Raw genomic sequence first — 21,654 nt, 5'->3', positions numbered from 1 at the left:
ATTATCGGGTACAAATCGAATGATTTATTTTTTTTCCCCATTGTTTCTGGCACGAGAAATATATGTACACACACACACAATGTTTATGTATGAATGCGGGGGGGTATTTATGACAAAGAGATGAGATGATGATGAAAGAAAATTTTTTTTTTGTATTGTTGTACAATACACGCAATTGGAAAAAAACCAGGTGTTATGAATCTCATCATCATCATCATCTATCAAATTCAAATTGGATTGTTCGATATAATTTTTTTTTGTTTTCATTTTTAGCTAATGTGCTGCCATCTATATTTTGTGTCTACAGTTATTATTATTTTTTGATCAAGAATACAATAATACAAGTTGTCGCCATCTATTATTGAATCCATATATTAAAATTAGATTAGAATTTTTCAATTTTTACGATTTACGATTTATAATTTTAATATAAAAATAAAATGAAAAGCATCATAAAGAGATAGATTCATCAGATTAAAATGATACAAAATAAATGAAAAAAGTATAAGTATGATTTTAAATGATCATCAAAAAATTGTTTTCGTACAATGAAAATGAAATCAATTAAGAAAGATAAACACGTAAATGGCCATCAATTTTTTTTCGACAGATTGGACAGTCAACAATTTGTGTTGAACATTGTGAACAAGAAGTTAGATGACAACAGGGAAAAAAAACAATCTGTCTTTCTCTATCCAAACATATTGAACATAGTGAACGATCATTATTATTATTGATGGATATGTTTTTACTTGTCGTTGCTGCTGCTGGTGATGTTGATGTTGATGTTGATGTTGTTGGCACAGTTGATCCATTTGTTCCATTCGATTGTTGTAATTGTGTATTATTCAAAAAAGTTGGAATGAATGAATGTGGAGTTTGTGTGAAATCTTGATATACATCATCGAATGTTTTTAATACCTTAAAATTAAGTTTTGGTTCACTATAATTATGAAGATTTTTACGCCCAAGAACATAGGATTCACCGCTTGATTTGAAAAATATGGCAAAATTGCCAAATTTTTCACAAGCAATGGCCTCAATGTTAGTGATCGAAATTTTTCTTTTAATCACAGTAAATACTTCACGACCACCAACATGACCGAATTGATGAACATTACCAGTGCCCATTAAAAACCATATATTACTGGCACCAGCAACGATATTAACGACTCGACCATCATAGTTAAACATTTTTGCAGGAGCAAATTGAATCCGAACATTTTCTATACCCAATTGTCCACAATTATTCAAACCCCATGAATAGGCTTCATCACTTGTTATAGCTATGGAAAAATTAGAACCACAAGCGATTCTTTCCACATGTGACAAGCCAGTATCAATCATATGTATAAATGATGAATAAATGTCGTTTCGACCCAATTGACCAAAACGATTATCACCCATGGTGAATAATTTACCATCTTCACGTAATAATAAGATATGATTTAAGCCACAGCTAATCATACGATAATTTTGATTAGATATCCATTGCAATTGTCGGTAAGTTCTCCATTCTTCCGATTTACGGCTAGCCATACATACGGATCCATTTGCGGTCAATACAACAAAAAATTTATCGCCATAATCGACCTGTTTTAGTTCTGTATATCTCAATTCTAAAATTTCGTTTACAAGTGAATTTTCGTGTGGTAAACCAAGCCATGCACATACTTGCGGTCCATAAACAAATGTACGCCAATTTTTAGTGATTATTATAAATGAATCATTCAAATGCAAAAAGATCACATAACGTACTGATTGACGAAAATTTCGATTCGTTAATCTATCGAATAGTTTTCGATTCCATTGATCCAATGATGATGAATAATATTTCGAAATTCTTGATTGTCGAACATCCATTTTTCAATAATTCAATAATTTTATTTAATTAAATTGTTACCATAAAACGAGACTCATTTGCTGACTATGTTTAGAAAAGTACACTCATAGAAAAAAAAACAAAAACAAAACACAAACACCATCTAGAAGCAGTGATTGTAACTTTTTAAAAAAAGAATTTTCATTTTATTTGAATGATGATGATGATTATAATACTCATTAAATGAATAAGAAAATTTTGAAAATTCAAAGATTAGAAAATTTTTTCTAATTTCAAAGACAAAGAATCCAATTTCATCAAAATGTAAACATATCAAGCAAGATAAACACGCAAACTGGTGTTGATATCAATTCGACATATTGGACAATTTTTCATCTGTATTGAGCATTGTTCACATGAAGTTAGATGACAACAGGGAAAAAAAACAATCTGTCTTTCTCTATCCAAACATATTGAACACAATGAACGGTCATTATTATTATTGGTGGATATGTTTTTTCTTGTCACTGTTGCTGCTGTTGACGTTGCTGTTGATGTTGTTGGCACAGTTGATCCATTTGTTGGATTCGATTGTTGTAATTGTGGATTATTCAAAAAAGATGGAATGAATGAATGTGGAGTTTGTGAGACATCTTGATATATATGTCGTCGAACATCATCAAATGTTTTTAATCCATTAAAATGGTCATCATTATTCCTGGAAATGCTTGTCGTTGGTGTTTTTGCTATTGCTGATACTGCCAATCCACTCAGGTGCAATTGTCTCATATTCAAACATATTGAACGTAATAAACGGTCATTATTATTATTGGTGGATATGTTTCCTCTTGTCGCTGCTGCTGCTGCTGTTGACGTTGATGTTGTTGGCACAGTTGATCCATTTGTTCGATTCGATTGTTGTTGTAATTGTGGACTATTTAAAAAGGTTGGAATGAATGAATGTAGATTTTGTTTGACATATTGAAATACATCATCAAATGTTTTGAATCCTAAATATTGTGTTGGTTCATGAAAATTTAGAAGAACATAGGATTCAGCGTTTGACTTGAAAAATATGGCCAAATTTTCGAATTTTTTACAGGCAATGGCCTCAATGTTATGGATCTGCATTCGTTCAGGGAAAATCTTGTTGTATGGAAAACAATTAGAATTCCCACATTCATAAACGTTTCCATTGTCAAATAGAAACATTGTATATGTGTCACCAGCAACGATATCAACAATTTGATGTCCATCAGTGTCTCTATTGAATCTGATTTTTTTAGGCGTATTTTGCTGGTAAACATGATTGATACCTAATTGTCCGCATTCATTTTCACCCCAAGAATACACTCCATTATCTGTCATGGCTATGGAAAAATCAGAACCACAAGCGATTCTTTTCACATGTGACAAGCCAGTATCAATCATATAGGTAAATGATGATGATGAATCATTGTTACGACCCAATTGACCAAAAGAATTATCGCCCATGGTAAATAATTTACCATCTTCACGCAATAATAAGATATGTTCAAAGCCACAACTAATCATACGATAACTTTCAATAGATATCAATTTCAATTGTCGATCAGTTCTCCAATCGGAAAATTTACGGCTAGCCATATATACGAATCCATTTGCGGTCAATACAACAAAAAATTTATTTCCATAATCGACCTGCTTTAGTTCTGTATATCTCAATTCTTCAATTTCGTTCACACTTGAATATTGGTGTGCTAAACCAAGCCATGCACATACTTGCGGTCCATAAACAAATGTGCGCCAATTTTTTGTGATTATTATAAATGAATCATTCAAATCCATAAAGATCACATAACGTACTGATTGACGAAAATTTCGATCCGTTAATCTATCGAATAGTCTTTCATTCCATCGATCAAATGATGATGAATAATATTTCGAAATTCTTGATTGTCGATAATCCATTTTTTGACAAATTTTATTTAATTAAATTGTTACAAGAAAAAAAAAGACTCTTGTGCAACGTTGTTGAACACTCATATAGGAAAAACGAAAAACAAAACACAAACACTGCAGCCTAATTTCCTGTAACGTTCATATAGAAATCCGTTTTTCTATCATCTCCCGAGTAAATTTTCAATCATCTTTTTGTTCCAAACACCATCTAGGAGCAGTGATTGTAACTTTAAAAAAAAGAATTTTCATTTTATTTGAATGATGATGATGATGATAATACTCATTAATGAATAAGAAAATTTTTCTAATTTCAAAGACAAAGAATTCAATTTCACTGAAATGTAAACACATATTAAGCAATATAAACACGCAAACTGCTATTGATATCAATTCGACATATTGGACAGTTTTTCATCTGTTTTGAGCATTGTTCACATGAAGTTAGATGAAGACAAGGAAAAATGACCATCTGTTTTTCTCTATCCAAACATATTGAACATAGTGAACGGTCATTATTCCTGGAAATGCTTGTCGTTGGTGTTTTTGCTATTACTGATACTGCCAATCCAGTCATGTGCAATTGTCGTGGTGAAATATTCAAAAAAGCTGGAATGAATGAATATGGTTTTGTTTCGTATCTTTCAAATGCATCACTGAATGTTTTTACTCCATGGATCTCTGTTGGTACAATAAACTTCGATGAATATTTACGTCCAAGAACATAGCATTGATCGTTTGTTCCGAAAAGTATTGCAAAATCAGCAAATTTTTCACAAGCAATGGCATCAATGTTATTGATATGCATTCGTTTAGGGAAAGTCTTGTTCTTTAGAAAACAATCAGGATTTCCACATTCATAAACGTCACCATTGTCAAATAGAAACATTGTATGTGAGTCACCAGTAACGATATCAACAATTTCATGTTCATAAATGTTTCTATTAAATCTGATTTTTTTAGGGGTATTTTGTTTTGACTCGCTATTGATGCCCAATTGTCCATAATCATTTGCGCCCCAAGAATACACTCCATTATCTGTCATGGCTATGGAAAAATTAGAACCACAAGCGATTCTCTCCACATCTGACAAGCCAGTATCAATCATAGAGGTAAATGATGATGATGAATCATTGTTACGACCCAATTGACCCAAAGAATTATCACCCATGGTGAATAATTTACCATCTTCACGTAATAATAAGATATGGTCATAACCACATACACAGCTAATCATACGATAATTTTCATCCAAATCATATAACGGTTTCAATTGTCGGTAAGTTTTCCAATCGGAGAATTTACGACTAGCCATATATACGGATCCATCTTCGGTCAATACAACAAAAAATTTATATCCATAATCGACCTGCTTTAGTTCTGTATATCTCAATTCTTCAATTTCGTTCACATCTGAACTGTCGTGTTCTAAACCAAGCCATGAACATACTTGTGGTCCATAAACATATGTACGCCAATTTTTTGTGATTATTATAAATGAATCATTCAAATCCATAAAGATCACATAACGTACTGATTGACGAAAATTTCGATTCGTTAATCTATTGAATAGTCTTCGATTCCATTGATCCAATGATGATGAATAATATTTCGCAATTCTTGATTGTCGATCATCCATTTTTCAATAATTCTAAATAATAAAATCAATTTCAAATAATCAAATGCTGTGCAAACAAAACAAAACAAAAAAAAAAAAAAACACAAACCAAGTTGTTACCAGAACAAAACGAGACTTATTTGCAGATTTCAACTCAATCAAGATCAGACATTCATTGACCAGTGTTAAACATGGGTGTTCAAGGGTTTATAAATTGCCAAAAAAAAAAAAAAAAAAAAAAATACCACGTGAACACAAAGTCTAAAATTTCGAACAAATTTTCGAACATAAAACGATCATCATGAATCAAACAAGATTGACAGTTACGCCACACAACGGCGATCACATGTTCATAAAAGTGTTTTTCATTTTCAAATTTCGAATTGAATTTATTTCTATATTCATTTATCAAATTTTCATTTAAAATATACACATGTTTTATAATAATTTTTTTTGTACATGATGAGAAAAAAAATTACAAAAATAAACAATAAAAAAAATCAAACAAGTGAAAAAAAAATCATTATGTTCGTTGATAGGTTAACAATTTGGCCAGATTAATCAAACCGAATCGATTTTCTTTTTTACTACTACCATTATTATTATTATTATTATTTACATGACCATTGATATTATAATGACCATTTAATGATGATGATTTTTCATGTAGACTTAATTTATTTCTTAACTGTTCTTCGATTAGGATTTCCATGTCAACCTGGAATTTACAATTATAAAAAAAAGAGATCAAAAAAAGAAATTCAATCATGCTGAAGAACTATTTCATATGTATAAGAGACATACCTGCCATTGTTCAAGCTGTTGTGATAATTCAATTTTTTGTTGAATCGTTTCCAATAGTTGGCTATTTACATGCATCAATTCGATTCGTATTTTGGCCAATTCAATTTCGACTAAATTCTTACGGGAAATAGTTTCATCACGCATTTTTAAAGCTCGTTTAACAATTTCATCTTGTGATTGATTATCTGCTTGTCTATCCTGTTCAAAAGCTGCTAATCGTTCACGTGCAGCAATCAATTCAACATCATTCATCGTCACTGTTGATGATAGTTGAAGAATTTCAGCTTTTAATTTACCAATTTCTTCTTTATCTTGTTGTGTTGTTTTATGTAATCTTTCTAATTCCATTCTTTCAATACGAAATTGTTGACAAAATGAACATTGTGACTAAATTTAATTGAAAAAAAACACGAGATTTGAATAGAAAAAAAATCAAAAAATCCTTATTGTCATACCATGTAATCAAAATTTTTAATGAGGTCCTGTATATCACAAACAATCATATTCAAATCATCGATAAGGCCAATGTTTGTTTGAATACCACTATCATGATTATGATCTACGCTACGTGCTGTAGGCGATGATTCACCATTCGTTGATGATGATGATGATGAAGATGTTGTATTTGAATCGGACATAATATCTATAGTTCCATTTATCATGGTAGATGTATTTTGTTCCTGTTGTTTTTGTTGTTGTTCACTTTGGTGTTGACGTTTATAGAGATCATCATAGATTTGTTTAAGTTTTTGATATAAATCACTAATTTCTTGTTTATTCTATATAGAAATTAAAAAAAAAACATTGGACTAAGGAAAAATTCAACTAAAAATAATCCATACATACTTTAAAACATCGATTACAACGGCTATCGATTGGAAACATGTCAATATCATCGGTATCGGATAGATATCCACCACCAACATTTTGATGATTATGATTTGATGAATGATGATGATGGTGATTATGTTGATGATGATTATTATTGTGATGATCATCACCAGATGATTGTGATGAAATTTCAATTTCATTATATAATGATGATATTTGTTGTGTACCGATATCAAATGTACGCAACTTCATTAATGAATCAATACGATTCTGATAATGAATCATTGTACGTCGTAAATCTTCGAGATCTTTTTGTTGATTTTGTAAATTTAATTCTTTATCTTGTAATTGTTTTTCCAATGCCATTATACGATATTGTGATTCATCCAATGTAATTGATATGGACATTTTTTCCTCATTCAATGATGATATTTTATTCTCTAATTCACGTTTACGATTTGTAAGTAAATTTATTTCATCACGTAATCCTTCTAACTGGCCAAGATGATCACTAAAATTGATACGTCGTGCACTGAATTGTTCTTTCAATGATTGAATTTCTTTTTCCAACATTGATTCTCGATTCGTTGTCTATAGAAATAAATATGAAGAATGAAAAAAAAAATTAACAACAACAAAAAATAAAAATCTCACAAATCTTCACAACAAACAAACCTCTTTCAATTCAGTGGTTAGCCTTCGATTCTGTTCACTTAATTCAGCAATCATACGATTTGTTTCCAATTCTGATTGTTTACTAATATCAACATGTGTACGAAGATTTTCATTCGCCGTTTCCAGATCACTATGTAGATCATGTAATTTATTTTCATATTCAATTTCAATTGAATTTAATTTTTTTCTTAATGCATATTTTTCCTGTTCCAATAGCTTTACGTGGTGGAAAAAAAATTTGGAAAAAAAGAAAAAAAGAAATAGAAACATTAAAAACAAATTGTAATTTTTTTTTGTTGCCAGCACACACTCAATAAAAATATTCAACATTCAATCAATTGATTGATCAAGATTGGAATTTGAAAACAAAACAAAAAATACCGAAAAACACATGGAAAACAATACATGATCATCATCACGAAATGACAAAGTGTGAAAATTTAAATTCAATTGCAATATAATAATAATGAAATGATGATGATGATGATTATAATTAATGATTAGATTCATAGATTTGATCATGAATCATCATCATCATTATTATTAGAAATGGAAAAAAAATTTTTCTCTCTGTGTGCATTGTTAACAATTCATGATGGTGGTGGTGGTGGCGGTGGTCACGATTGATGACAATAATAATGAACAAATGTATGTCGCATGGAAATTTTGTTTTTATTTTTTTTGTTTTGGAAAAGAATCAAAACTTGCCATCCATCCATCCATCCATCCATCCATTCATCGATCAATCAATCAATCAATCAATCAAGTTTGAATCTATCTATCCAAAAAAAAACAACTAATAGTCATCGTTGTCGATTTTTTTTTGTTAATTTTAAAAATTTGAAAATTAAAAATCCATCAACAACAACAACAACCAGATAAAACAATGAAAATGATGAAATTGTAATGAATTGTTGTTATTATTTGACAAACAAACAATTTTCTATCTATTTTTTTTTTCTTATCAGTTATACAGAACTGTTAAAAATTTTCGTTGAGTTTTTCGATAATAATTATCGCCATATGCGAAATACACACACACTAATGATCATCTTGATGATGATGATCGAAACATTGAATGAATGAATGAATGAATGAAAACCCAATGAATTATCCTTGAGTTGATCAATCTTTTTTTTTTCGTCGTCGTCGTTGTTGTTGTTATTGTTGCTGTTCACTATAAGTCGTAAATGATCACATTTTTTTTTCTTGGCGACTGTTATTCATCATTCATTCGTTTATTTTAATGAATGATTATTAACTCGAAAATGGTTCAAATCATCACTATATCAATGGTTATTATAATTTATTTTTTTTCTAAAAAAAGAGACGAAAAAAAACTCATCTCAATGATTATGATGATGATGATGATCAATTTGAATCTCAACTTGAAAAAGTGGAATGAGAAAAAAAAATTGGGTGAAAATGATAACCATTTAAATCATCATCATTGTCATCAACAATAACTAACTCATTACCATTATTATTAGAAAATATACAAAAATGACAAAAAAAAACTGATCAATCAATCAATCAATAAAATGAGCACATTCAACAGATGAAAAAAAATTGTTCTATTGTCAAGTGACAAACCAAAAATAGATGCTATTCTTGGCGGTTTGTATTTTTGGAACCAACCAAAAAAAAAAAGAAATGAATGAATGAATGAATATCCGGTACAATGAGAACCAAACAATGAATGAATGAATGAAAAAAAAATCAAATTTCATTTAAATAGTGTCAAAACATTTTTCCTATAAATAAATGTTATTCAAAATGGTCAAAAATAGTCATCATTCAATAAAATCATTTTTGATGACAAATAATAATAATGATGGCCATCATCAAATAATACCACGTGATGCATCATGTCATCATTAAATGGTCATCATCATGTTTCTCTCTCTCTCAAAACAAATGTGTGTGAGAGAGAGAGAAAAAAAACAATAAAACATTTGACCTTTTTTTTACAATAAATAACAACAACAAGTAAACGGGTGACATGACAAATTCATGAATTAATACATGGTTATTATTATCTTTTATCGTTCTCTGTTTCCATACTGATCATCCATTATCAAAATTCAAGGATTTCAATCATCATCATCATCATCATCATCAAGATGATATAATCAATTGAATGAATAATTTTTTTGTTTCCAATTTCATTGCTAATAAAACCACATTATGATTAAAATGAAAATAATCTTGAATTATCCTGAAGTTAATCCTATGGTATATTTCATCATCATCATCATCATCATTGGACATCATCATCATCATCATCATATTTTCCTGTTGTAGAAAAAAAAACGAATAAGCAACAACAACAACAACAACAAAAAAATCATAGATTTTGTTTAGGTTACCAAAAAGTTCTTGTTGTTTCGATGATAATCATAATAATAATGATGGTTTTTTTTGTTATCTATCTCTCTCTCTCCCTCTCTTTTTCGTTCTGTTGTTTGATGATAATGACCACAAAAAGAAAATAATTTTTCTTTGTTTTGTTCACTGTTATTATCATCGTCATCATCATCATCATCATCATGATGATTATCATTATATAACCATTGTATTTAATTCAAAGAATAGTATTTTGTTGTTGTACAATTTATTTCAAATCGTATCAGATTATATTATATGATGATGATGATATATCCTAATCTAATCTTTTTAATCCAAGAAAAAAAAACCATCGCCACCACTACTAAAGATTGGATGAAAGAAATCTTTATTATTATTATTATTATTATTGGATTGAGGGCGCCATTACATTCGTGATCATCATCATCATCATCATCATCACAAATCATCATTAATGTTTTTTGGAATACTCAATAAAAAAAACCCAAAGAAAAAAACAACAAAATGGAACCAACACGATCATCATGATCATGATCACGATGATGATGATCAAAAATTATACACCAAAAAAAAAAAACAACAACAAAACAGATCGAAGATCCAAAATGAAAATTATAAATGCATGTCATCATCATCATCATCAATGATGATTGGAAATGATGTTTACTATAGTACTATCAACAGGTTTGATCATAGAAACAATAATACAACACTTGTTGCTGTTATTTTTGCTGAATAAATAGATAAATTCATTATTATTGTTTGAAAACGAAAATTATTTTCTTCTTCAAATGATTATTAGGTGTCTTATATATATAGCTGATGATGATGATAATCTGGTTATTGTTTGATTTTGTTTTTTTTAATTATTATTACTATTACTACAATCCGAACAACAACAAAAACAAAAAAACAACAACATCCCAAGTCATGCATGGAATGTTACAAAAAAAAAAAAAACAAACAATGATGATGATGAATTGCAAATTTTTTTTTTTAAAGTGTATTATGTACCCATATGTAGTTGAATATGAATAGAGAAAACAACAACAACTACAACAACAACAAAAAAATTTTTCACACACACACAAACACACATGGATAAGTTATGTGCACATCCATTTTCCAATAAAATCAATTCATTCATTCATAAATGTCAGCCAATCTTTCTCTCTCTCTCCCTCTCTGTTTGTGTCGTTATTTAGAAATGATTAAAGACAATGAACCTTAAAGTGAAACAAACAAAAACAAAAAAAAATCTGAAATGAAATGAAATGAAACGATCCAGAAAGTGAACTAAAAGCTAAAATAAAATGAAATGAAATGAACTGCAACAAAAACAACAACAACAACAACAACACAGAAGAGAAAGAAAGAAAAAATTCAATTGTTTTTTCAAACGAATTGCAAACTATAACAATTATCATCATCATCATTATTATTATTATAATCAAAAAAAAAAAAAAAAAAAAAAAACAACAACAAACAACATTATAATGATGGTAATTGTCGACACCATAATCATCAATTCAAATTGTGTCATTCACACAACGATACACATAGACACCATGATGATGATGATGATGATGATGGAACCCATTTTGGAACATCAAGAACAAAAAAATCATTCCATTCACATATATGTGTGTGATTATATTTGTAATGGTCATCCATAAATAAAATAATGATGATAATTGTTACCGAAAATAATTCAGTGTAAAAACAAAACACCAAAAAAAAAACAATACAAAAAAAAATTTGAAAAAAATCAAAATTGTAAATCATCATTTTTAGATAGAATGAATAATTTGATAATTTCTAGCTTGCACACACACACACACACTCTGTCTCCATCTATTTCTATTTCATCGTTATTCAATCCTTTCACAATTGATTGATTCGGTTATAATGATAATTGTTTTTTTTTTGTTGTTAATTTGTTGTTGTTGTTGTTGTTATTGTTGTTGCTATTGTCTATCAATAGATTATTACATACACACATGAATGAAAATCAATCAATCTGATCAATAAATCTGTTGATGATTGATAAATAATAATTAAATCGAAAACAACCACTTGTTGTTGTTGTTGTCGTTGTAGTTTAAATGAAATTAATTATTATGTTTTGTTCTGTTTCATTATAATGAAAAGAAATATATCAGAAAAAAAATGACAGCTAAAATAAATTTAAAGTGAAAGTGTGAAAACAAAAATCCAATGATTCCAATGTGAAATTGTCAATTCGTTTCAACAATCTGGGAGAGAGAGAGATAGAGATAGAGAAAGAAATCAATCACATATAACGAGATCGAACAACTTTTATTTTTCTTTGTTCCAATTTCCTTCCATTTTTTTTTGTGATTCAATTCAATCAATTGAATTAAATTACAAAGAAAAAAAAAGGGAATGAAACTTATAAATTAATCATTTTCTGTTAAAGTTGTGTGATCAATGTGGCAAACAAAAAAAAAACAGAAAACAGAAAAATCGAATTTAAAATTGATGATTGAATGATGATGATGATGATGATGAAAAAGGGAAATGGCAGGGCAGAACAAAAAAAAACTGTGATTCGATCGTGATCGGGTTTATTTATTTATTTTTTTTAGCGGCCAAATAAAATTCAAATTAATTTGAAATCATAAAAAAATAAAATATAAATTTTGTCACAATTCAATTTTTCATTTTACTTTCTGTCTGAAATCAATTGATTGATTGATTGATTGAATGTCGATCGAATTAAATTTTTTTTGCAATTATAAATGAAAAAACAAACATTCCGAATGATGAGAGAAAGAATCGAAAAAATAAATCTATAAGACTATGATCATCATCATGATAATCATGGATGATACAAGAGCAAAACATTCATTTCAAATGAATTGTGACCACTGACATGAATGTTTTTGTTTTTTTCTTGTTCCAAACAAAAGAAAAAGTGTTTTTTTGTTTCAAAAATCGCGTGTACAAATGAAATCAAAATGGTTACAGTGATGATGATAATGATGATGAACACTCATAGACTGAGATGACTTTAATTCAACAACAAACAAATCATCATCACGATTATGATGATGATGATGATGATGATAGTCACGATTTATGCTTTAAATGGATCAAATAATTGGATCAAGATTTATATAATAACATGATTTATGTTGAATAAAAAAAACAAATGATTTAACCATTTTCACCAAACATTTAGTCTTTCATTTAAGTTTTTCCTGTTCAAGGTGTAAATAGGAACGAATCATCATCATCATTTATTTAAAATTAATGATGATTTTGAGAGAAAAAAAGAGAAAGAAAGAAAAAAAAATTCCGGAAATTCATTCAGCCATTTTTTTTTATAAATGTGACAAATTAAATGAAAAAAAACAAATGATTGTCATCCAAATGATTCAAGAATTTTTCAAGAAGTGATTTCACTGGTTATATGCAATTTATTAGTATTTCAAACAATAAATGTATGTGTGTGTGGGTGGTGACAATTTTTTTTTTTTGATTTTTTCATTGACAAAAAATTAAGAGAAAAAAACAATGAAATGCACTAATTGACTAAAATAGCTAAAATTTAGCTGCTAAAATGAATGGTGGCCGTTTTTTTTTATTTTCATTGTCTGTCTTTGTTGAAGAATATATGTCATTCACGTAACGTAAGGTAAGTGTGTGTGTGAGTGATTGGCATTACCAAAAGTTATCAAAAAAAAAAAAATCATTATTTTTGTCTCTTTTTTACGGTCATACACACACACTTACTTGCACCTAAATATGCACACCTTTCTTAACAATCGTTCGTGTTTTACTTTCGTTTCTAATTTTCCAACAAAAATAATGATAATGATAAATGTCACCATTTCATTTTCAGTGATAGTATCTCATTTGTCAGGTAAACACAAACCACACACATACACATAGATTGGAACAATGAAAAAAAAGCTTCATTATATAAGTATCGGGTGAATTATTGACAAAGATAACAAAAAAAAATCATATCCAATCGAAAGATTTTTCAGATAAAAATGATATCGATTTTACTACAAATAAACAGAATCATAAATTATCCAAAAAAAAAAAAAAAAAACCACAAATGTGATAGCCAGAATAGAACAACAAACAATCATATATCAAACAATCAGGGCGATAATGATATATATGAGTATGTGTGACGAACATTTTATTGTTCCTGGAACAAATAAAAAAAAAGATCAATTTATAACTCACGCACACACACACCAATGAACATCATTGATCAAATTGAATTGTATATAAAATAAAGCTAGTCATTTTTTTTCAAATTACACATTTCATCATCATGATCTGTGATCTGTGTCATAATGAAAACAATATGTTTTATATGATCAGATTATTACAATATCTGTGTCAGTGTGTATATGTTTATGACACTAATTTCATCATTTTTAGTTCAGAAAAAAAAACATTACATAATACAAATAATAAAAAAAAACGAAAAACTAATCATTATCATCAAAATCAACGGATAAACAAAACACAGAACATTTATGGTTCCAGGAACAAATAATATCCGGCATATATTCATTATATGTGGACAAATTTGACAAAAAAAAGTGATAAAGATGATGATAATAATAATAATTTCTCATCTTTCAAACTCTATGAATAAATTGAAATTGAATATAGTTCCGGAAACAGCAAAAAAAAATGAAACACTAAGTCACCATAACTGATGAGTTAATGTCACCAGTTGTCATACACACACAGACAACAACACACCGGACATGTAATTTCCGGACCTCTGTGTGATAATCATCATATAGCCTACGGTTAATGGAAATTTTGAATGTTTTTTTTTATTATTCAAAATCAAGAGAAAAAAAATCAACATAACCGAAACAAATTTGATCATTATTATGTGATAAATGAAAATAAAAATGGGGAGATTTAAATGGAAAATGGAAAAAAAAGGAAGCGAATCCATTATTGATTTCAATTCACAAATCCCCAGTAATGATCAGAAATTTTTTTTTTATATTTTGCAAATTTTAGTCTTTTTTTTCATTTTACGTGTATTTACTCGATTATCATTTTCATCATCATGAATGAATGAATGAATGATGGACATGAATATATTTGAAAATTTTATTCATTATTTATCATCATTTTCATCATCATGATCGATTTCCATCATCATCATCATCAATAATAATGATGATGATGATTCGAACCAATCAATTGATCTTTGGATCATAGCCATTTCCGGTGGATTATATACGTACAGAAATGTATTATATTTATTATGATCAACAAGATCTATTCATTAGAAAGAACAAAATAAAACAAAAAAAATGTTTGAATTTTTTTTTTCTATTTTAGTTCAAACATCATCATACTGGTCAATGAAAATTATTGATGATGATGATGACGATGATGATAGATAAGAAAGGTAAGATAAGTCTGAATTAAAATGATTGTAACCGGGTATTTTTGATAGATCTTGAAAAGGATCCTTACATAGAAAAAAAACCCAGTAAAAGAAGGAATGGAAAATTGATTAACGATTATCTCGTAGTGGCCAGCCTAAATGATAATGATGACGATGACATCCACATCCATACATCATTTCACATTCAACTACAACAACAACAACAACGATCAATCGGTCAACAATTGAAGATTATATATTATATACGAAAAAAAATAACAATTGAAATTGAGAGAAAACAAAAACAAAACCAAACAAAACAGGAAGCCAAATAAGATGGAACGAATGAGAGAGAAAAAAATGGCTTTTATCCCAAAATGAAACAATAGCTGCTAAATACATATGGGTAAAATCTATGAGGTTTTCACAAATGAAATGAAATGGCCAGTTCTTGTATAATAATAACACACATATCGTTGAATTACATAATCAATTCGTTATGATGATGATGAAATAGAAAAGATATAGATATATTTATTGATAAAATTCATCAAGGGTTAAGTATTAATAGCAAAAAAAGACTTATTCAACTATATCAGCTAAATTGAAATTGAATTTTTTTCTTCTCGTCTTTGATCTCGAGAATAAACAATAACAACAACAAAAGTTCAACTAAATAATATAGGTCGGTTATCATCGAAGAGAAAAAATTGACTAGACAACAAAATCCGATTATCTTTCCCACATTGAATACACACACACACACGCACACATATATGAAAAAGGATTTTACCTATCATTATCATCATTATTTTCATTTCACCATCATCATTTCAATGATGATGAAACGGAAGAAGAAAAATTGAAAAAAAAATTTAAATTTTCTACTTTCAATTACAATAATAACAACAACAACCACCACCAAGACGACGATAACAGAAAAAAAAACATTGAACAACTTGTATTTGACCGAATTCAATTTCATGTTTCAATTTTTATTCAACAAAAAAAAAAGTTCAATCCATTAAGTTCAGTGTCGTCATCATCATCATTGTTGTTCATGTTCCGTTATATGGATACAAGATATAATAAATTATTGTTACATACCAAATGTATCAACATATACAACATGATGACGACATGTTGACCAATATTATTATTATCATCATTATAATGATGATCATATTGATAAATATTTCATCCAAATGACCAATGGCCACCCAATAATAATCCATATTCATATATATTCATATTATTATTATTATTACCATCATCATAATCATTAATCCAAGTGGTGGAATGAATGAAAAAAAAAGTGATCTGAAAATGAATTTTCCCCAAAACAAAAATGATATTTGAAAATTTCTTTCCAAATATCATTTTTTTGGGCAAAAAAAAATGGAAACAATTTTCTTCTTTACAATAATCCTGAATAAATTCTCTTTCTCTCTACATCCATAACTCTCTCTCTCTCTCTCTCTCTCTCTCTCTCTCGCTCTGTGTTCGTCTCTCATTCTCTCCCACTCTTTCATTATCCAGTAAATAATGATAATTTTCATTTTCTCCACGACGACAATATTGTATATCATTATCATCATTATAATGAAAAGTTAATAGTAGCCACTGTTGAAAAATTCGTGATTTCAAGATTTTTTGTTTTCAAGGTTTTTCAATAAACAACAAACAGACAGAAAAAAAACGAAATTTTCTTAAAGGTTTTATATTAACAAATATAATGATGATGATTATTATAATTGTAATTGAATTGCATCAGTTTTTCAACTTCATCATAATCATAATTATTATAATCAATGAATTCATTCAGAATAAAATTCAGAATTTGAATTTGTAGAATTTTCATTCACTTACCTCAATATTTTTTGTATATTCTTCATTCAATTGTTCATTCATACGACTTAATTCTTCATTACGATCTAATAATGCTTTACCTAATTCAGCGGCTAATATTAAATCTTTTTCTTTTTTAGCTAAACGTGATAATAATATATCACTGTTAGTATTGGTAGTGGCAGATGATTGACTAGTATAAATTGAATTCGTATTCATAATTGGATTCATATTTTCATTATTAGTAATAATATTGTTGTTGTTGTTGTTGGTGATAACTATACCATCGTCATCATCATCATTATCATTATCGATATTACGTTGCCGTAATTCATCAATAAAATCATCCAAATTTCCCCCATACATCGATGGAATAGATAATGATGGTGATGATGATGACGATTGAATACTGTGGTGATTATTGATCGTTTTTGTTGTCGATGATGATGATGATGATGATGATGACAATGATTTTTTAATATCACCATTATCATCATTATCACTGATAATGATTTGATGGCTATTGTTGTTGCTGGTGACATTTGATGATAATTTAGAATGTTGATGTTGATGTTGATGATGATGAATAATGTTGTCATGGAAAATTTCTTTTGTAGACATGACATGTCATGACAAAACAATTACAATTTAAAAGAAAAAATTTGATGAGCAACAAACTAAAAAAAAAATCAAAACTAGATATGGATTGATTCTTTGTAACAAGAAAAAAAATGAAAAAAAAATCGAATGTTTCAAAACATTCGAATTCACACACACACACACAAACAACGCAGTTGGTTTTTTTTTTGGATTTCAGGTGAGCTTAATATTGGATTGTCAATCAATCAAAAAAAAATTTTTGATTTTTATTTTTAACTTTTCATGGTGATTCACACACATATACGACTGAAAAAAAAATTATGACGACAATTTCATATCTTTCATCTTCGTGATTAATTGTAATTTCCAGGATATGAATTTTTTTTTTCTACAACAACAGCAACAACAACAACAACAAAAATTTTCATTCAATTATTTATCAACATTAAAGCGGGAAAAAAATGACATTGTCATCATGATCGTCATCAGATTGAATATTATCACCAGGAAACGAATATTGAGATAGAAAGAGAGAGAGCAATAAACAAACTTCAAGTGTCAATCACACGTAAATCTAATAGAATGAATGACAATGGTGATCACTTGGATGATAGATAATGACGATGATGTGAATTTCACGATGTAATCAGATTGGAAATTTGATTATTTTTTTTTTTAAAAAAGCTGTATTTCACACACATACTCACACACACAGGCAAACAAAAAATAACAAACAAAGAAATTAATTCGATCCAAAATGGAATCACCATGGAGATAACATAATAACAACATACACAAATTTGAATCCAGAATTGATCCAAGTTGGGTGTATACAGGCTGCTGTTGAACAACGCGTTCGAAATTTGAACGTTTTTTTTTGTTTGATAATACGAAGGCTAGAAATGTTGTTTATCACAAATATATCGGTGTTATATGAATATTGATTGAAATTTTTTTTTTTTTTTTTTTTTTTTTTTGAAAGAGAATGATTATGAAGATGAAGAAAGAGAAAGCGATCGCGATACAGCGATTTTTTTTCAATGATATCAAACGGGTTTATCGATGATTATTAATCGAACGAACAAAAAAAAACAAAACAAAAGGTTGACACAATCACAGCTAAACAGAAAAAAAAGAAAAAAAAATTGAGAAAAACAAGACAAACACAAAAAAAAGTCAATCACGAATTTGTAAATGGTTTGAGTATAACAGATTTAATGGTGATATATACGAGAGAGAGTTCCATCTCCAACACATAAAACCAGACAAAACCATACACGAGAACAAAGACCTGAATTCCCATAAAGACCAAAGTCATCTGGTCATCTATGGGTGACTATCACTATACTACTTACATTTTGGTTGAATGAACATACATAAATCCAGAAGACATCCGTTTTTTATTTTGGTGGTGGTGGTGACTATTAAAAAAAAAACACATATTCACATGATGAACCACAACAACGACCAAACAACCGGACGACAGATGGCTGAATGAATGAATGAATGAAATCTGGATTGCATTCGAATTGCAATCACCAAAAAAAAAAGAAAAAAAGTTTGATGGCCACAGGTTTTTCATTCATTCAAGTTTTTGATATTTTTCTCTCTCTCTCTCTGTCTGTCTTTGTCTCTCAATTCACTTCAATCATATCGTCTGTGTGTCGATGTATTGCAATACCTATGATCATCATCATTTTGTTCTACACACACACACCTGTCCAGGTGAGAGACAGAGAGAGAGAGAGAGAGAGAGAAAGAAAGAGAAACCATTTGATATAGTAACGCGTAATGTATTGAAATGGAAAATTACCAATTTTTTTTTTGAGAATAATCGATTACAATCGATAGATGTCGTTCATCATATCACAATCATTCATGTTTTTCTATTCATGCATGGTTTTTTTTTTGTTGACATTTGATCATCATCATTTATTTAAATTTTTTTGTTTTTTTGTTCAAGAAAAGTAATAAAAAAATAAAATAAAATAAAATCTAAAAAATGGAATCCGATGAAGCAGTTATCTATAAATTATGGCGTATACGTAAAACCGTCATGCAATTATGTAATGATCGTGGATATCTTGTAACACGTGATGAAAAAGAACAAACATTGGATCAATTTAAAGAACAATATGGTGATAAACCAAGCGAAAATCATCCATCACGTAGTGATTTAATCGTACTGGTTTCACATATGAATGATCCAACTGGTAATCTATTTATAAATTTTTTCTTGAAAATTTAAATTCAATTTTATTAAATTTTCCATCATTCCCCCCCCAATTCAGATCAAATGTTTGTATTCTTTCCGGATGAACCAAAAATCGGCATAAAAACGGTCAAAAATTATTGTCAACGTATGCAAGAAGAAAATATAACACGTGCTATGATTGTAGTACAACAAGGAATGACACCATCAGCTAAACAGGCATTAGTGGATATGGCACCAAAATATATTCTTGAACAATTTTTAGAATCTGAATTATTGATCAATATAACTGAACATGAATTAGTACCACAACATATTATATTGAATGTAGAAGAAAAAGCTGAACTATTAGCACGTTATAAATTGAAAGAAAGTCAATTAATGAGAATACAAGCTAGCGATCCGGTTGCACGTTATTATGGATTGAAACGTGGCCAAGTAGTAAAAATCATACGACCATCAGAAACGGCTGGACGTTATATTTCTTATCGGCTAGTTGTATAGAAAAATTAATCATTTGTTTTTTTCATCACAATTTAAAAATCTGAAATCATTTTCATTTAATCATCATTTTGTCATTTCAATAAAACAAAATTTTTTTTTTTGTTGAAATTTTTCTTGCCTTACAAAAATCCTAATTTTCGATTCAAATTACGATAATTTTTCATTGCTTTCATAACACCTTGTGCTACATCTTCAGCCGTTTTTGTTTGGCCATAATAATCGACTAGTTGACCTTCCGGATTAATCAAATAGGTAATAATTGTATGATCAACAATATAATCATTTTCATGATCACGTGGTCCAGCTGAATAATATACACGATATGCACGTGTTGCTTGATTAATCTGTTCTTTATTACCGGTAAGACCGATAAATTTTGGTGAAAATTCGTGGATATATTCACGTACAGCTTGAACATTATCACGTTCTGGATCCACTGTAATAAATACCGGTAGTATTGGATCCGAATGTTTATCCTGTTCAATCAACTCAACGGCTTTAACAATTTTTTCCAATTCATCTGGACATACATCTGGACAATGTGTGAAACCAAAATAAATCATTGCCCAACGGCCTTCAAGATTGGTTGATGAATATGGTTTTCCATTATGATCGATTAGATCAAATCGGCCACCAACAGCTGTTTCACCTAACGCTTTTTTACGTTGTCTTTCCATTTGTTTCAATTTTTCATTTTTCAAATGTATCATGAAACCGGCAAATAATGAAACTAATACACCAGATATGATGAATGCTTTCCAAGTGAAAAATGCACGTTTACTTTCATCACTTTTTCCCGTTGATAACCATAGTATTGTTCCGGAAGAATGATTCGAATGATGATGATTGAATTTAATTCGAACAATCATCGATCGATTGTTTGATGAGAGAGCGGTAAAATTTCGAGTAGATGTAAAAATTTTCATCGATAATCCATGATTTTGATGAATTAATCGCCGAAATAGATGATGGCTTGATCTTAAAATTGTTAGATTCATTTTGTAATCGTATGTAATCGTCTGATATACTTC

At 28.9% G+C, this 21,654-nt stretch overlaps 6 protein-coding genes across 11 annotated transcripts; 1 reads left to right on the top strand and 5 right to left on the bottom strand.

The window, feature by feature from the left end:
* Positions 1 to 399: 399 nt before the first annotated feature.
* On the bottom strand, positions 400 to 1,925 carry LOC124496986 (X-linked retinitis pigmentosa GTPase regulator). The gene has a single exon (XM_047060569.2). The coding sequence runs from the start codon at positions 1,861 to 1,863 to the stop codon at positions 565 to 567; it is 1,299 nt and encodes a 432-aa protein (XP_046916525.2). The 5' UTR covers positions 1,864 to 1,925; the 3' UTR covers positions 400 to 564.
* An 82-nt stretch (positions 1,926 to 2,007) lies between these two features.
* LOC124496983 (uncharacterized) lies at positions 2,008 to 3,976 on the bottom strand. The gene has a single exon (XM_047060566.2). It carries the CDS (start codon positions 3,770 to 3,772, stop codon positions 2,156 to 2,158), a length of 1,617 nt encoding a protein of 538 aa, XP_046916522.2. The 5' UTR covers positions 3,773 to 3,976; the 3' UTR covers positions 2,008 to 2,155.
* Positions 3,977 to 4,011: 35 nt separating this feature from the next.
* Positions 4,012 to 5,698, bottom strand: LOC124496987 (RCC1 and BTB domain-containing protein 2). 2 transcript variants are annotated; one of them, XM_047060570.2, is made up of 2 exons: positions 5,488 to 5,698; positions 4,012 to 5,411 (listed from the first exon to the last, which is right to left on the bottom strand). In XM_047060570.2, the coding sequence occupies exon 2, from the start codon at positions 5,397 to 5,399 to the stop codon at positions 4,116 to 4,118; it is 1,284 nt and encodes a 427-aa protein (XP_046916526.2). In that variant the 5' UTR covers positions 5,400 to 5,411; positions 5,488 to 5,698; the 3' UTR covers positions 4,012 to 4,115. The 2 variants fall into 2 exon arrangements, with proteins under 2 accessions (XP_046916526.2, XP_075588778.1); XM_075732663.1 differs by having other exon boundaries at positions 5,499 to 5,643.
* Positions 5,699 to 5,739: 41 nt separating this feature from the next.
* Positions 5,740 to 19,543, bottom strand: LOC124496981 (bicaudal D-related protein homolog). 5 transcript variants are annotated; one of them, XM_075732647.1, is made up of 7 exons: positions 19,284 to 19,543; positions 17,329 to 19,026; positions 7,689 to 7,904; positions 7,029 to 7,604; positions 6,638 to 6,961; positions 6,183 to 6,569; positions 5,740 to 6,096 (listed from the first exon to the last, which is right to left on the bottom strand). In XM_075732647.1, the coding sequence occupies exons 2-7, from the start codon at positions 17,926 to 17,928 to the stop codon at positions 5,902 to 5,904; spliced, it is 2,298 nt and encodes a 765-aa protein (XP_075588762.1). In that variant the 5' UTR covers positions 17,929 to 19,026; positions 19,284 to 19,543; the 3' UTR covers positions 5,740 to 5,901. The 5 variants fall into 5 exon arrangements, with proteins under 5 accessions (XP_075588762.1, XP_075588761.1, XP_046916518.2 ...); XM_075732646.1 differs by having other exon boundaries at positions 19,263 to 19,507; XM_047060562.2 differs by having other exon boundaries at positions 17,329 to 19,507.
* Positions 19,544 to 19,816: 273 nt separating this feature from the next.
* Positions 19,817 to 21,632, top strand: Polr2E (DNA-directed RNA polymerases I, II, and III subunit Rpb5). The gene is made up of 2 exons (XM_047060581.2): positions 19,817 to 20,120; positions 20,199 to 21,632. Exons 1-2 carry the CDS (start codon positions 19,910 to 19,912, stop codon positions 20,621 to 20,623), a joined length of 636 nt encoding a protein of 211 aa, XP_046916537.1. The 5' UTR covers positions 19,817 to 19,909; the 3' UTR covers positions 20,624 to 21,632.
* Positions 20,655 to 21,621, bottom strand: Scox (Synthesis of cytochrome c oxidase). The gene has a single exon (XM_047060579.2). It carries the CDS (start codon positions 21,619 to 21,621, stop codon positions 20,743 to 20,745), a length of 879 nt encoding a protein of 292 aa, XP_046916535.1. The 3' UTR covers positions 20,655 to 20,742.
* Positions 21,633 to 21,654: the final 22 nt, after the last annotated feature.

The sequence above is a fragment of the Dermatophagoides farinae genome, chromosome 7, assembly GCF_024713945.1.
Source record: "Dermatophagoides farinae isolate YC_2012a chromosome 7, ASM2471394v1, whole genome shotgun sequence".
Classification (NCBI taxonomy): Eukaryota; Metazoa; Arthropoda; class Arachnida; order Sarcoptiformes; family Pyroglyphidae; genus Dermatophagoides; species Dermatophagoides farinae.
The sequence above is the reverse complement of the archived record's forward strand: the minus strand, read 5'-3'. Positions and strand labels throughout refer to the sequence as shown.